The sequence below is a fragment of the Falco rusticolus genome, chromosome 10 (genome assembly GCF_015220075.1).
Source record: "Falco rusticolus isolate bFalRus1 chromosome 10, bFalRus1.pri, whole genome shotgun sequence".
Taxonomy (NCBI): Eukaryota; Metazoa; Chordata; class Aves; order Falconiformes; family Falconidae; genus Falco; species Falco rusticolus.
This window is the reverse complement of record NC_051196.1, coordinates 36,827,875-36,844,470: the sequence shown is the minus strand read 5'-3', so window position 1 is coordinate 36,844,470 and position 16,596 is coordinate 36,827,875. Positions and strand designations below refer to the sequence as shown.

At 42.3% G+C, this 16,596-nt stretch overlaps 1 protein-coding gene across 2 annotated transcripts in view; it reads left to right on the top strand.

Annotated features, from left to right (window-relative positions):
* The window catches only part of LOC119154643 (ubiquinol-cytochrome-c reductase complex assembly factor 1), a 46,944-nt gene extending 37,100 nt beyond the window's left edge, over window positions 1–9,844 (top strand). For both annotated transcript variants that reach the window (XM_037402474.1, XM_037402473.1), the window contains 3 exons: window positions 4,228–4,305; window positions 5,712–5,825; window positions 8,508–9,844. In XM_037402474.1, coding sequence (XP_037258371.1) covers window positions 4,228–4,305; window positions 5,712–5,825; window positions 8,508–8,642 — 327 coding nt within the window. In that variant the 3' untranslated portion in view covers window positions 8,643–9,844. The remainder of the gene's footprint in view (window positions 1–4,227; window positions 4,306–5,711; window positions 5,826–8,507) is intronic.
* The last annotated feature ends 6,752 nt before the right edge of the window (window positions 9,845–16,596 follow it).

Genomic DNA, 16,596 nt, shown 5'->3' with positions numbered 1-16,596 from the left:
TATAGGTCATTCTTTCCAAACGCAGCTTGGGAGAAAGTGCATAAAAAAGCCTAAATATTTGAGGAGTGACAGTTTTTATCATGAAAGATTTGTGCTGTTATCTCCTTCAGGACCTTCTGTCAATATTGAATGCTCCAGTAATCAATGGGAGTTGTCTGATGTTTATAGCAGTGTGGCTAACAGAAGTCCCCAGAGTAGACTCGGTACAAAAGAGTCTACAGCTCTAGAGTAGGCTGTACAACAAAAGTCTGCGCGTACCTGTGTAACTTGTTTTGCACAAGAGATGGATTAATTTTTACTGTATCAATATAAAACATTACTTTGCTATTACAACTTTGACCACTCCAGGAGTGTGCTGATGATGTAGTATATCCGTGCACCTAGTGTAAACATTGCCTTAAAGAGCCTAATCTTAGTTTGAAAAAATGACTGTGCTGACACATCTACTGTGTACAGGTACAGGACCTAATACATTGTACAGAAGAGGCTTTTTATTCTAGCAGGAATGGTAGAACGATGGGCTGGAAACTTAAGCCAGAAAATTAAAATATGAAATGAGATACACATGTTCAACTGTGAGGGTGATATGCTTTAGCCAAACACAACTTACTGAGCTTAATACAGAGGGAACTCAGTGAAATGTAATGGTCTGTGATACGCAGAGGGTCAGGTTCTATGATCTAATCATTTCTTCTGGCTGAAATCTCTTCATAAAAAAATCTAGCTCAACCATAACTTATGGCCTAAAGAGAGGAATTGCTGCATGAAATTCAATGACTAGTGCTTGTACAAGGTGCGGTTAGAAGTGTCCTTTCTGGCTTTATAGTCTATGGATGGATTAATGTGTTAAAGTAGCTTAAGGGTGCAACACGTGCTGGCAGAAGCTGTAGCAGAAAGAGACTCCTGTTAAAGTGCTCTCAAATAGTGCAGCCCGTGGACATCACAGCTGTGTCTACTCTAGCCTTTAGTGTGGCCTGACAGGGACACACATGTGGAGTTAAACAGTTGATGATCCAGCATCCCTGCTTTGCAGGGGTGATCTTTACACTGTGCTGGTTCTAGCCCGACCCTGTAGGCTGAATGCTTCATAGCAGGTAGGGAGCATGTTAGAGCACATTTTCCAGTTTGTGCGCACTGACACTTCTCTGCAGTGTCAGCCAAAGCATGACAAAGTGGAGATGAGGAGGAGATTCTATGAAAGAATGTTCTCGGTCCAACAAAGGACATTAATATGGACTAATCCTATAGCAGCTTTTGCTTTAAAAGCTGTGCCCATACGTAAGATACTTTCGTACATATTGAGCATACACAGTAAAGCAGTGTGCTCTTACTTTCCTAGGAATTATGTTAGAATTCAAAACCTTACATGAGACTTGATATTACAAATTGTCTGATACAGCAGTAAGCCTCACCAGGTGGCTGTTGAATTATGTATATTGAAGTCCTCGAGACTGAAGATTAGGTTTCTTACTGCAATATAGTAACACAAATGCAGTAGTTGTATGCTGTAGTTGTCTTGCAGGCAGAGCGTTGGGGTCATGGAGTCTTTCAATGAAAAATTGTGACATTTAGCAGGAAGATACATTAGCTCTACATTTCCTTTTTTTAAAGGTTTTGTAAATGTGAGAGATGTACCAAAACTGTATTCCTTGTTTTGAACTAAGATAGCTGTGTGTGTCAATTGAGGCAATGGTTTTTAAATTTATTCTGGTGACAGCTCTGCAGTGGGTTGTTCCAAAAAAGGCAAAGGGGCCAAGTCCCTAGAAGAGCTCCAGATGTTACTGATTTTTTCCTTGTTATTAATAATTGCTCACTTGGAATTGTCTAGCAGTTTTTCTTCATAATAACAAAGTGTGGAAGAGTCAGCAGAATCATGACCAGCCAGATCATGAAACTTGCCAGTGGTGAGAACATGTACAAGTTTAAAAAGAGGAAGCATTTCCAACAAATGCTGATTTACTCATTTTTCTTGTTTTATAAAGAAGGAATTTTTTCCCTACAGTGTTTGTACTTAACCAGTGTTGGTTGTATTCTTCAGAAACTGCAATATTCTTTTAAATGTAATTTTATTGCCTAAGATACAGCTCCATCCCCAAAGTCATATTTTATGTTTTAAACTGTTTGTCTTTTAAGATGTATTTATTGCCGTGTTTGTTTAACTTGGTTATCTCCTTCATCAATCTATTTCTTGCTAACTTAAAGCTGCTGCTCTTTGTTTTTAGTATAGAAAGCTGCTTCCCTAGGGACGTATAGTCCAGGACTTGTCTCTGTAATGGGACTATTTGTTTTCTTTGCCCCTTGCAGTTGCCTGCTGTAACATTTGTAGTATGTGTTAAGTAATCCTTGAGGTAACATTTTTATTATGTCATAAAAAGTGCGTGGCAAATATATAATAACTCATGGAATTTGTTTGTTTAAAATGGAAGGATAATTTATTGAGTGTGTTACATGAGACCTGCTCCCCCTTATTAGAGCTGTAGAAGTGCAGCTTATTTAGAAGTACGTTCTATTGAGAAAAACCACGATCTCTGACATGCATAGAAAGTTTGAGCATGGTTGGGTAGAAATGACATCATAGTTTATGTACTCAGTAAAAATTTAATTAAGTCATTACAGAAGTTGCAGTCATCATTTAACCCTCTGATTTCTTATGTTTAGTTCTTTTTTTAAACATTCAGTAATAACCAGTCTCCAAATCTTGATAGCCTATAAAATATCTGCATGAATTTTAATAGTTTATATTAATGGAAAAATATGAGTAACTGACATAAAAGGAATTTTCCTTGTATTTGCACTATATGCATTTCTATAAAAATCAACAGATGAAAAAAGATAGTGGTTTAATGGAAGACTGTTTGAACTGGGGATTCACTAGTGTGGCAAAAACTAATTAACAGCTTGATAGAAAAGCTGTTGCATAATTGCCAAGGTGAGTACTCTTAAGGATAGTAAGAAAGTATTTAGGACGTGGTTCACACTGTCGTGTGATAAGCTGTATGTCAAAGACAGCAGTGCGTATTCCGTAGTAGAACTGATACCCTGCCCTGCATTCCTGCTTGCAGTTTCCTTTTTTGTAAAACCTGTGTCCAAGATGCAGTCTCATACATAAATGTTCTGCTAGTATGGAATTATGAAGATAATTATCCTTGTCATCTATATTTACATTGGATGTGAGATCTGTGAAAAAAGAAATGCTTAGTACATCTTAGATCTCTCATGAGAGTCGATACAAAGAAGCAGCTTTACCAATTGAAGTGTAGCTTAGCGCTCAGGAGAACTGTTTATTAAATCATTTTGTTGATAGAAGTAAAAAGTACAGGCAAAAGGAATAGGCGTTTTGGATGGAGATGCACATGAGGTATTTCAGCCATCACTCTAGAGCTAGCAGTTGATCTCTTCTGATTTGTCTTAAGCTCACGTGGGATAAGTTCTGCAAGCCGATGGGTGGCTTAGGCCAAACCAGCAAATACTTAAGCAACTGTTAAATTTAGTTGAAAGTTAGTGTGGAACTTGGACCAAGTCACACTTACAGCATAGGGGGAATTAGTTGGATCATCACAAATAATGAAAGAAATTTAGTCATAGCCAAAAACTAGTATGTCTGAGCTTCTAGTGAGATGCTGTGGAAACAGAATCCATGTGATTCCTGAATGAGAAAGTCCGTATTGACAAGTAAGTGAGGAGTAGTGGCAAGGAAGGTGCCTATGTCTTTAGCGTTCCAGTAATAACAGTTACAGTTCTTTACTGTAATAGCATGTCTAGCTCTGGAGTCCATACTTCAGAAAAAATGTTGAAAAAACTGAATTTCTAAAACACCTGTGTGAATGAATCAAGGTCCAGAAAATCTGCTTAACAGTTAAAATACAGAGGAGTCTTCGTTATCTTAGCCTGTGCTGCCACTGAAAGGATAGCCTTGCTTTCACTCTTTTCCCCGGCTGCATTTTTTCCTCTGCTCATGTAGCTGGATGTCAGCACAGTTGGCTGAGGATTTTTCTGCCACTCATATGTTCTGAGCAGCACTGACTTTCATTTGTGTACAAAATTAACAGAGCTGCATTGCATGTTGTTCTAGAATGCCTAACATCGTTGGAGCCAAATCTTAACCTGTGTGGGCCAAGGCGCTGCTACTGCTTTGCCTCCTCAGAGTGAAACTGATAGTATTTTCTCATCACCTCCTCTTTAGAGCCTATGCAGATGGTTTTTCTGTTTTTTGGTTTTTTTTTTTAGGTTAATTCTGTTGTTCTAAAGGAAGATTTAAGAAGTATGGTAGAAAATTTCTATGCAGCTCTATTTGGATATGATGAGGTAAGAAGGGTGCTTTCAGAGAATCTGCAAGAACAAGTATACCATCTAATTCATTAACACAGAATATGCCAGATGAGTAAAATGTTTGCTGTACATGTCTTTGGAGAAATGTTATGTTACAGAAGCAGGCTTCTTAGTCATTGCCATCATCTTATTCCTTGAGTTAAAGTACTTCTAATAAACATGAAAGCACACAGCATATTGATTTAAATGATGGGACATGGAAGGAGGGATAGCCTTTGTACTGCTGCTCCGTCACTGTTTGACCTTCAATAAATCATTTCCTCCCTTTGAATCCCTTTGCACACAGCTGTAGTTCGAAAGCAAAGAGAGTATTTATAGAAAATACCAAATAATATGGGGAGACAAAGGTACCACTGTGCACAAGTGTCTGTAGGACTTTCAAGAAGAAAATACAATTACATCATCTCTTTTAATAGTTATTTTTTTGCTCTAGTGGGTGTTGCTCTTCAACTGCTCTTCTTATTCACACAGTGGGATTATTTTTTGCACAGTGATTTGCATTATTAATATCTTTTAAATTTAAACTTCTTAGAATTGTGGACAGTGTTATGCATGCAGGTCTTTAATCTAGCTTTAAGTATAGCCAGGATGTGTCTGCTTGTGTGTCTGTCTGTTTATTTTTCTTTTCTCTTTTTGTTGACACTCTTTTGGAAACAAAATGTCTAGTTAAATTAAAGACAAATGTTGACATTTTTATTTTTAGCTGAGTATTTTAAAGTCCTCTCTTGCTTTTGGCAAATGTGTCAGCAGAAGACGGGAGTTACGAGACTCTGCTAGTAACACCACATAATAAAAGACAATAAAAGTGGGAGAGAATTTAGACAAAAAGCACTCATGGATGTGGTTTTTTGTATAAGCCAAATTTAATATTAGATGTAACTGGAAAAATCTAAATAGTTCTTGATGAGTTCTCTCTCATTCAGAATGAAAAATGAAAAAGCAAAGGAAAATAGCAAAGTCCTGACTATTTTCTGCAATGTTGTATTAAATATCCTTTAATTTTTCTATTCCAAGTGTCATGGGCTTCACACAATTCTGTGAGGTGGTGCTGTCTTCTCTGTAAGGCCAAAATTTTTGTGGCAAAGATTTCATAATGTAGAAACGCAGTTATCAGCTCCTGCATTAGGAATTCCCTGATCCAGTTGTTTTCCAAATTAACTTGCCAGAATATTTGTTACGGGCTGCTCTGTAAATTAAATTAAGACCAGCGTTGTTTTTGCATTCTGGGAAAGAGTGGTGTTGATACAAACTGTATACGTGAAAAGGTAACAGCTGTGTGCTCTGAGACAGCTAATATTGTCAGTTGCCAAGTAGTGATGTGGTTGTCTTGTGTTCAGACCCTCATCATGTGCAGTTTTTAATCCCCCTTTTACTTCCTTTAGGGAATCTTGTCTGATGATCGTGTTCTGGCAGCAGCTCTTTGGAGAAACCTTTTTAACAGGAACTGTGAGGACCCTCGGCATCTAGAGTTACTCGTAGAATACGTGCGCAAACAGGTATGCTGCAGTTTGTGGTGTGGCTTCTCTTTATTCTGTTATTTAAAATATTAAATATTTATTGCTTGCACACCATATAGCTCAGTTCTCCTCATAAATATAACTGATGTTTATATTCAGTGATTATTTTTAAGGAGAAAAGGGTAAAAATATAAAAACAGGCTGATACTTATTGCAGATTGATGAAAAATGGCTGCAGAGAAATTCATGGAGTATTGAAAGCGATCGTGCTCATCTTTTTCTGGACCTATGCGATGGAGGGGCTTGACAAAATGGGCTACAACTTGTAGAATTACAATTGATGTTGCAGAGTTGGGATCCTCTTCATAATGAAGTAGCATGCAGAGCTTGAAAGTCTCCTGATGATCTTTGTGGGAAAAGTAAAAAAAGGTTACGTTTTCCAGAATTTTTTCTGTTTTGGTTATTAACTGGAGAAAACGATACTAAGTAGTGTTTGTCCTCTCAACCCTTAGGAGATTTGTGAACCAGATTTCTAGGAAATGTTGGTAGGATATAGTGGGTATCAAAGATTTAAAAAGGAGCAAGAGAGGTTCTGGAGGAGTGTAGGCTGTTGGATAGGGAACTGAAGACCAGAACCTCCACAACAGCATTCTCTGTAATGTTTCCAATACTGTATTCAGGACCAGATAGAGATTTGGAGAGACGGTATTTCAGAGTGTGGTCTGAAAAATGGTATGGGAAGCAAATGGCTGAACTTTATAGGAGTCTGAGGATGCTTTTGGAATGCCAAAGGGCTTCTCAGGAGGGACAGGCTTAATTTAATGCTTAAGGTTGCTGATGCTTAACTTCAGTGAGTCTGTAGGAAAGTTTAAAACTGAAGATTGGCAGGGAGCAAACGCATATAAAATGTAATTTGTGACAATTTGCTGCCAAGTGGGGAATTTGTTGCACTTGTGTATGTTCAAGCGAAGGATAGGACAGAAGCTATTAGCAGTTGTAATAGGAAGCAGTGATCACACAGATAAATGTGGCACACTGGGGGAGAATGAGCACAGCCTCTGAAGACAAGTCATTCCTGTAGACAACTCTAAAGTGGTGCACTTGAGGAAAAATATTTCCAGCTTTGCATATATATTGATGAGCTCTAAACTGTCTGTCACCACACAGGAATGAGTCCTTGAGATTATAATTGTATTATTGAAATGTCAGCTCAGCACTCTGTAGTGTTCTAAAAAAGTAAATCAAATACTCAGAACTACTAAGGAGGGAATAGAGAATAAAGTATTGTCAAGCCACTTTTCAAATTTGTGGTACTCTTGTGTTCTTGAATTACATGTGTGGTTTGGGTTCCAACCATCAAGAAAGATAAAAACCAAATGGAAGAAGGCTCAGAGAAGAGCAGTAGGGATGACATGAAACAGCGTTATTACTATCAGTGAGTAGGATCCTCTGTCTGAAAAACAGCTGAGAAAGAATATGAGACAGCTCTTGGGAAATCTTGAAGGCAAAAGGAAAGTGAGCAAGGAAAGGTGGTTCACTGGTACCAGGGTGTGGGGACATAAAGTTGCTACAGATTGTTTGGGATGCTACAGTTGCCCTTGGCTTCCAAAGCTACTGGCAAGGTTTATGGAAGGGAAGTCTGTCCAGGGATATTAAATCCACAACAACCACTTCAGGTTCAAACCTCCTGAACTAACAAATTTTGAGAGGGAGGGAAAATAAACAAGGAAAATAACATTGTATGCATGTGTTGTACTTAACTCCTGGGGCATCTGCTTTGTTGACTGTCAGAAACAGGATGTTGTGCTTAGGTGGCTCCGTGGCCCTTGGTGTATCCCTTTCTTGGTTGAGAAACTCCTTGTCCGGTTATCTTTGTTTCCAGTAAGCATTGTGCATGAGGTCTTTCCCACAACTTCTTGCTAATCCTGTCTTTAACAGTAGCTATTAGTGGATGCCAGAGGAGAATATAGTAACAGAACAAGCAAATGTACTGTGTCTTTGGTCAACTCTCCTTGCAATCTGCGTTCACAGACTTACCTGAGCCAGAGATGGTGTTTCTCACTGTTACTGACTCTTGATGGACTTTCCCTCCTCCACCACACTTACAGTGTCCTGTGGCAGCAAGCTAACACTGTGTTGTGTGACAAGAGTTGGTTGGCTTTTTTGCTTTCATTGCACCTTAAAACTTAATTTGATCCCAAGTATTTCTTGTATTGTGAGAATGAGTGTTCATTCCACGTTCATCTCCTCCAGCTCATGTGCTTTTGTATTATAAATCTCAGGTGTTCCTTGCTGGTCAGGCTTTTTTTCTATAGTGAGAAGCCTTAGTCTATGTGAAACCACTTTTGAGAGCAGTCAGTGTAGATGATGGTACTAGCAGTGTGTCATCTGAATTAACTGCTGAGAAGATAAAATGACTCATGTTAGCTTTGCTGGCTCTTCTTTGTCCTATTGCCAAACGTTCAGAGGAAGCATGAGCTAAGGTGTTAGTAGAAGACCTTACGAAGTTAACTCCAGTGGATCTGCAGATACTTATCTCGTAGCCTTTCCATGACGCTTCAGCAGTCCTCAATTATCTTTTTAGGTCTACCGCATACAAAGAGAGAAGTATGTTCAAATCTCCCTGTTCTGCTTACTTTCCGGAACGCAACGTGTTTGGGTAGCTCTTGAGAAACTTGAGTAGGTGATGGGACAGCTTGCACTAATGTCCTGTCCTTGCAGGTGCAGCACTTGGATGCACTGAGCGGGGAGGACCTGCTGCTGACGGGCGAAGTGAGCTGGCGGCCACTCATGGAGAGCAATGCCCGCAGCATCCTCAAGCCCCTTTCCCCTGTTTACAACGATGAAGGACTCTGAGAGCGCCGGAGCTGACGTGTCTGTCAGTTTGTCAGATCATCTTGGGAAGCATGCCTGAAATTGAACTGGGCTGAGGCTGTGGGTCAGGAAGGAAAATCTGCTGTTGGAAAGAAAATACTTAATTAGATGTCCTGTCTGTGGTGCCTCAGTAGTAGCAAATTGGACAGCCATACTCTTTTGAATATTCACTTGCAAATAAACGCTAGTTGGTTGGAGAACCTCTGTCCTTTTTATGGCACTGAGTGGTCCTTGCTGACAAATTGAAAGACCTGCCTTCTGTCTTTAGGAAACCAGGTATTTTACCATGACTTAGAGTTATCTCAAGAAGACGTTTCTAGACGTTTCTGTCCTTTGCCTCATTTGGAGAGCTGCTACCTAGTGACACAGCAGTGTTCCTCTGCTCACTGAATGGTTGTGAAGGCAAATCTGAGTTTTGCATATTAGATGTTAATGTATTTTAAAAGCTTGATATCAAGATGTAATGGTCTATTTTTGCTGTAGTGGTGTTAAGAATTGCTTTAAAAGATTCTAAAGGGTTTTCTGTGAAAATCCGTTTTAGGAACTCTCTGCTTTGTTGCACAAGGATAGGAGGATGCATAGAATAACGCACAGTCCCAAGTAATGCTCTACGAGTCTAGCCAATTTAATGAGAATAAAGTCCAAAATGTGGCTAGGCTGTCATTAAAGCTGCCTCAGAGTACTTGGTATTTCAGTCTGCCTTGCTGGTATTTCCATATTCTTTTTAGAGTTGTGGTTTAAGAATTTCTTTATGAAAAGAACATTCCTGGTTCTGTCCATGGCTCTTAATGGGACAGGACTATGCTGTCCTCCATCCCCCAAAGCAGTGGTCCAGGGCTTTTTAACAAGACCTGTCAACCCCAGTGAAAACTTTATATGGCTGTGCAGGCAAATTACACCAACATAGTAATTACAGGAGCAAGAGCTCCACTGATTAAATCAGCAGAGGCTGAGGTGTACTACGTAGGTGGATGGTTCGCCAGGCTATTTCCAGGTCAGTGAAAAAACAGTTTTAATTTCTCTCCTGTCTAAAATCTTACTCAATAATAAATGTCAGTCTGGGTAAATGTGATGTGTATGTGTTTTCTGTGCCACTTGTGCTTTTGATAAGAATTAAGCACTATAATATCGGGACTTATTCCTAATGAAACTATTAAATAAAAGTCAAAGGTGATAATCCTTAACTTGTGACATTAATCCTTAATTTGTGAATCCTTAATCTGGTTAAAGTGAGACTGTGCCTGGCTGTGACTATTCTTCCTTCTGAAGTTGTTCTCTTCGTATTGTGTGTTTTGGGAAATATTTGACATCCTTCTCTATGTAAAGAGCAGTGGGATGCAGAATATAGGCTCCCAAACACTGGCTTGCATTTTTTTTCCCCGGTCTTCTCTTAGGGAGCCTTCTGTGTATAAAAAAGGCATTTTGTTATTTTTTTTCCAAGGCGAACTTCCTCAGTTTAACTTGTTATAAAATGAGTCATGTAAAGAAACCCTCTATGTGTGAGGTGTATCCCTTCTCTGTGAAAACATTACAGACCAAACAACTTGCTTGCAGTTTATTTAAGATGCTTTTGTTGAAAGCTGAGCTAAGCAGAGAAACCTCTTATATGTGAAGTATTATACAGTGTGTGTGAGATAATAACACCTTGTAATTCATTACAGCTGGCTTGTATTTACATAAAAGAAGGCTGAGCTGTGTAGGAATTTGCTGATTAATTTATTTTTAATGAGAGTGAAGTATACCAAGTACCAAAATAAACTTTACTTTGTGTATCTTACTGCTCCTGAAATAGGTGGAAAAATTAATGGTAGATATTTTGGCTCAAAGCTACATACATTAATTCATATACAAAACAGTTATTTAAACTTTAACCCCTTTCCTGCTATGTAATTTAAACCTGTACTCATGTTATCCATGCCATGGGAACACAGGACTGCGAGTACACCACCATCCAACCTGGTGCTGTGCACAGGTCAGAGATCATGTGGTGGCTGTGGCACTGATGCTGCGAGGCCAGCGAGCTAGGAGAATTCATGGGACCACTAGTCCAGAGATGACAATACCTATGATACTCTGAATATGGGACAGCCACGTGGTCAAAATTGAACCCATTCTTATCTTTATGGGCAGGAGGCTCCAGAAATCATGGTGCCAGATTGTGGTCGCTGGCATCTGCTTTTGCACTTCCTATTATGTGAGAATAAAGGCCAATAATCATGGCGCTCTGCTGGTTCCATAAAATGCCTTTGACACCACCCCCCCCCACCACCGTTACAGAGCTGAACCAGCGCTCAGGCTGTGTTTTGGACACAAGTGTGTGAGGCCTGTTACAAGAATAAGGCAGAAACTGTCTGTGAATTAAAAGGGTAATCTGTTAGAAAGGAAGAAATATGCTGGAGGCTATGCAGGTCCCAGCTGTCAGTTACCTGCAGACAGGATCAGGCTGTAGAATATGGCCCCTCTTACTCCAGAGGTGCATGCCCGTAGGTGGTGGCATTGCCAACCTGCTATATATGTCATCTTTATAACCAGGATTTAGAGTCCTTGAGAGAGGATACTGTTCCAGTAGCAAAATCTGCACCTTGCAAGCATTACAGCAGCAGTGATTAGCAGTTTTTTAACTTTTAATCGCTTTTGCGATTCCTATGTGTAGTACCACTTCAATTGCAGCAGAACACAGGGGTTGTAACCAAATGTCAAGCCTGTATTTTCCCATTTTCAAGGATTTGCAGAGGGAATGCTTGAAGCTATTCTGCTTGTGGACAGTTTTTTGTTTATGCTACTGGAGTTTTTGAAAGTTGTCTCAGGGCGTTGGCTGGGGGACGCTTACTGTATTTGAAGTGAATGTATGCATGCACACTTCTTCTGGAAGGAGCCATGCTGAGCACTTTATCATCCAACCTGATCTCCTGTCTCATACACGGAATTTGGACATGGCTTATTATTCCAAAGGACTTGTTCTCCCAACTTTCCCAGGTGTTTTAAAATCAAGAGACATGACCCTGTAGGCAGCACTCGTTATTTCAGCTAGATCATGGGGGTTTTGTTTCTGTGAGTGGAAGGAAAGGGCCAATGTGCACTGTGTTCCCTTTCTGCTCTGCTGTTTTGCACCGGTAGGGGAGTAGGTGCACGTTTTGCCCCCAGAGTCAAACTTGGCAGTCTCTTGCTTCAGGCTGATGTTCTGCTACCCTTTTTTTTTTTTTTTTTTTGGGGGGGGGGGTGTGCGGAGGGGGGAGTTGTATGATCCTCTTTGACGCCTACTCTGTATTTTAGATGGTTAAATGGTTTTATCATCTTGGCTTCTGTGTTCACACCTCCTTTGGGTATTTCTAACAGGCTTTTTCTGCTTCTTCAGACAGCTGCGGTGCTAAGAGCACAGGCATCCTTGATCTTCACAGTTCCTGCACTGTCCACGTGCCTACCCTGTGAAAGTGCAGTTACCACTTCCCAGATTTCTGCCTCATATCCTCCTCAAAGTGAAGGTTTTAGCACTGCTGCTGCCACACCAAGCCCTTGGGTAAGAGTTGCTGCTCCTGACATAGCAGTTGGATTTAACCACTGACCTGCCTCACCCTGCCTTTGGCTTGGTAAATAAGGTAAGCAGAGATGGAGCAAGAGCAAATTTTTCCACCAGAGCTTTAAATTAGATGAACGTAGAGTAGATGAAGAATAGCAAAGCTGTGGGAGGGTGAGCAGGAGCTGGGAAGAGATGGTGGTTGCTTCTGTGAGCATGGCCCCTGTGATGTATACCACTGCAAGGCACCACACTGAGGCACTGTGGGAGCTATACCATAGCCTGTGAGCCACTCTTGTATTTTTTCCACGCTCTCTCACTTCCAAAACCCTGCAGAGGAGGTCTGTCTTCAGAAATTCAAATCAACGTATGCCTGCTGCAGTCTATTTGTAGCATTTCTGTGGGACCAGTTTAATGCTGAGCGTGCAGCAAAGGTGATCTGCATCCCAGAGATGTGTTGAATGCTGCTCAAGCATTTGGAGAAGTTTGCCGATTCCCTCTACAGGTGTGCTGAGCAATTCATTGCCTCCGGAACTGGACTGTGGGCTTTCTTCCAGGAAGGTGAAAATACCGATGTTGGGAGTCGTAGATGTTTACATTAATACTTAGAAATTACTGTGTGTCTTTCTAACTCTGATGGTAATAGAGTTGTGCCATGGATACAGCAGTCATCTGTTGTGGCGTTCTCCAGCTTCTCAGTCCCCAGTGCAGCTGTTTGGTTGTGGTCTTCACCTAGCACACAGGATTTGTTTGGATGATGCTGGTGGCAGCTGACTTTGTAGTAGGCACCCCCTGTACAGGCTGCTGCCCTCCCCATCTGCCTCTTCACACCTACCCTGCTTGGTCTGATCTCTGTTGTCTTGTATAATAAACTAACTGAGACTTTTTTGCTCTTTGGTTTTTTGGTTTTTTTTTTTCCTACAAGAGACTGTGATCAACCTGTGCACCATTCTCTCTGCTGAACAGTGCTTCATCAGGCTTGACTGTGCCTTTGGTGTCCTAGGGCTAGGTTAACACCTCTTCCAGCAGTCTGGGTGATGGTACTTCTACCACTCTGCGGCATGCCTTAGGAAGCAATATCTCCATCTTTTGGGCATGTTGTATCTGCACAGCCTGGCCCTCAGCACTGTCTGTCTTTTCCTGAAGGTCTGAGAAGCCAAGGAGAGGGCAACAGCTTACACAGGAGCCTGGGAAAGTTGGTGAGGACATAGGGAAGACCCTGAGGCTCACCATGGGTGAGTGGCAGGCTCTGCTGCTTAGGCAGTTGTGCTGTGCTTGTGAAGTATCCGCCTCTCTCCTCAGCCTGCAAAGGGAGCATCGCCCACTGGTGCTGTGGGCTGCCTGCGCTGTGATGGTGCAGTTGCAGTGATCCTTCCCAGGCTCCCCCGGTGAGCTTCTTTTTACTGCTGCCCCTTCCTCAGGTATTTAGGGCTGTCCTGTGCACCCTACATGTGTTTGTTCTTTCTGAAGTTGCTGAACATGTTGAGGGAGTACTTGTTTTGCTTGCAGTCATTCAACCTGCTTAACAGCTTGCTCTGCTCATTTGTGGGGCAGCAGAGATGGTTGGGCCTCATCCTTCCACAGGGAACACAGAGCAGGAGTTCACATGAGCATGAATCCATCTTCTGTGGTTACATCTCAGTGGCTGCTCCAGATGTGATATGCTGGGAGCAGCCAGGGAGTTTAGGTCAAGTGGCAATAGATCTGCTTGAGGGGCCTGGGGCAGGCTGCTGTCAATGTTTTCCTGCACACAAGTGCAGGAACCAGAAATATCTACTGTCCTGTTTTCACTGTCTCGTGAACCTGCAACATGTTGCGGAGACCAGATCCTGTTGGAGTTGGCGTGCTACTGCAGCTCTCACAGGAGTTAAGGGCTCCTTCACGCTGTTTTAAGAAGCAAGGAGTCTAGCGCACGCAAAGCCTTCATTAACGATTACATGGGTGACTAAAAGAGTGAGCTGGGCTTGTTCATTCCTCATCCCACCTGCAGCCTCCTGGGCTGCTCCACATCCTGTCAAAGCCAGGCATCTGATGAGGGTTTGCTCATTGTCCCACATCCTTCCCCTTCATACTGTCTTCCTGCCGGTAACTGGACCCGTTGCTGTTACAATGCCCGATTCTATTTCTGCGTATTTCCTTTGGAAGGAGGGAAGGTGTCTGAAAGCGCTTTTTCACATGTTCACTATGGGGCAGCAGCCTAGGGAAGAGGCACATCATGGTCCTTCTCATGACAGCTGCGAATTGGCACCCTGAGCAGCTAGGGGCTGGACCTCGAAGGGCCACCAGCGCGACTCAGTGGCCACACGTTGGCTTCCCTGCGTGGCACATGGGTGGTAGGGGCCTCAGAGCGGCAACTGGAAAGAGCCTGCATGCTGGGCACACCGCTGAGCAGGGACCGGTGGAGGAGGTGGGGTTGTCTGTTTCCCTGCCATCACTAGTGCTTAGATCGTTTGGCCTAGAGCTGGCAGCTGGTGTCCATTGCCCTCCTGCTGAGCGGGGGCAAAGCTATCTGCCCTGATTTGGAAGAGTCTTAACATATGCATGGGAAAAATGAAGCAAGGAATTTGTGTGCTGCCACTGTGTTTAGAAGAATGAATCTGTAATGCCGTGGTCGGGAACCTTGGACAAAACACTGGGAGACTTTGCACTGTTCTGTCTGTGAGTTCCGTGCTGACACAGATCTCAGTGCCGTAACTAAAATTTGGACTTTTCTCATCTAACTGTGCTTGCTGTTCATTACATCTGGCCGGTGAACGCTGCACTGTGGAACACTGCTATGCAGGTGCCTTCCAGAAACATCTGTAGATAAGTGTGTTTGAGCACCCTGATGTTTGTGGTGGAAGATGTGGATTTCAGTCTGAAATGAAGGGAAAAAAGCAAATCTGGCTTCTTGTGTGTGAGTGCTCCCAAAGAACTGTACCATCATGGAACAGGCTGGCGGGCTCCCTTCCGTTTGCCTTCAAAGAGGAAGCGGCAGGTACATTTTGTGGAAAGCCCAGGCGAGGTGTTCGTGTTTGGTGAGCTCCAAGAGCATCTGTAGTGGGACACAAGAATGAAGTGTTGCCTAATACCTGGGCCAGATTATAGCTGCCTGGGGACGTTGCCTTGGAAGTGGGACTTGGTGTGTGTGTTTAGCCAGAGGGAATTTTCCTCTTGCCTTTCTCTGTTGATTGCAGGAGGTGTGTGGACAACGCTTGCAGATAAGATCCTTGCTTTTATCTGGCAAGAATTGGCTGATGTGATTCCTACATCCCCTGTTGGCCAGTCAGTCTGTGAAGTGCCAATTATAGATGTTTATCTCTTTGCCAGACAGCAGGGATGGGATACTTCTCATCTAATTCTAGATGTCTGCATGGTAAACCTCTGTCAGTGGCAGCCTGAGCTCTCCTGCTCAGTGCAGAGAGATAAGTGCTTTCACCGTGCATTTCATCTACCCTGTTTCAGATGTCTGCTGCAGGGTGAGGTAACTGACTCCCTGGAAATCTCTGCATCTCCCCACCAGCGCTGCAGAAGCCCAGCCTGACAAGCTCAGCCAGAGATGTGTACGTTGTATGTACTTTCATATGCTGAGGTCCACGAGAAATTACTGGAGGAAGAGTAGATGGTTACCAAACACCAGTTGAAGACAGTGGAAATCACTTCACAGAATAAGCAGCAGTGTGTTATCTGGCAGAAAACACGTATTTGATGACTTTTTTAAAATTCACACTCTTTCCAACTCCTTAGGAAGGCAAAAAAGGGTGATGTTACCTCCTTTTATGTTATCACCATGGTGACGTTATCCCCCTGGCAAAGCAGCTCCAGACAAGGCTCGTCATGTTATAGCTCCTTCCCTTCTTTTTTTCCCCAAACTTCCTTACATTGTGTTTGGCTGTTCACACTTTAAATTAATGTTACTCTTTAAGCTGGTCTAACAGTTACACCTGAAACACTTCCATGCCAGCAGTTTTATTATAATTTTGTCCCCTATATATTGTCCACAGCTGCTAATTCTGCACCTGCTTGCTGCATTGCAGCATAGCTCTGGCAGGTGACTTCGATTTTCTGGGTAAATGTACTTTTGCATAGTCCTGGTCAGAGTTCCTTCAGACTTCAGGGACCTGAAGACTAGGCAGTTAATCTAAACTATTAATCCCACTCCAGCTGTAGCCCATGGAGAGTGACAGTCCCTTGGGGACGTGATTCATCCCAGCTGACTTAGAACTTTGTGTCTGAATGTGCTGGTTCACACTCGGGCATGGCTGTCTCTCCATTGACTCTAGCCTGGTGGTTACATTAAAGAGCAGACATTTAGCTTTTAGACGACTAAATTTAGCCTGGATGAATTTAATCTGCAGGGGTTTTGTAACTTCTAGATAAAAGGCTAGCTGATTAGATCAACTGTCCAGCCAGTTCTTCGTTCTCTGGTTAGCCTCTGTGGAG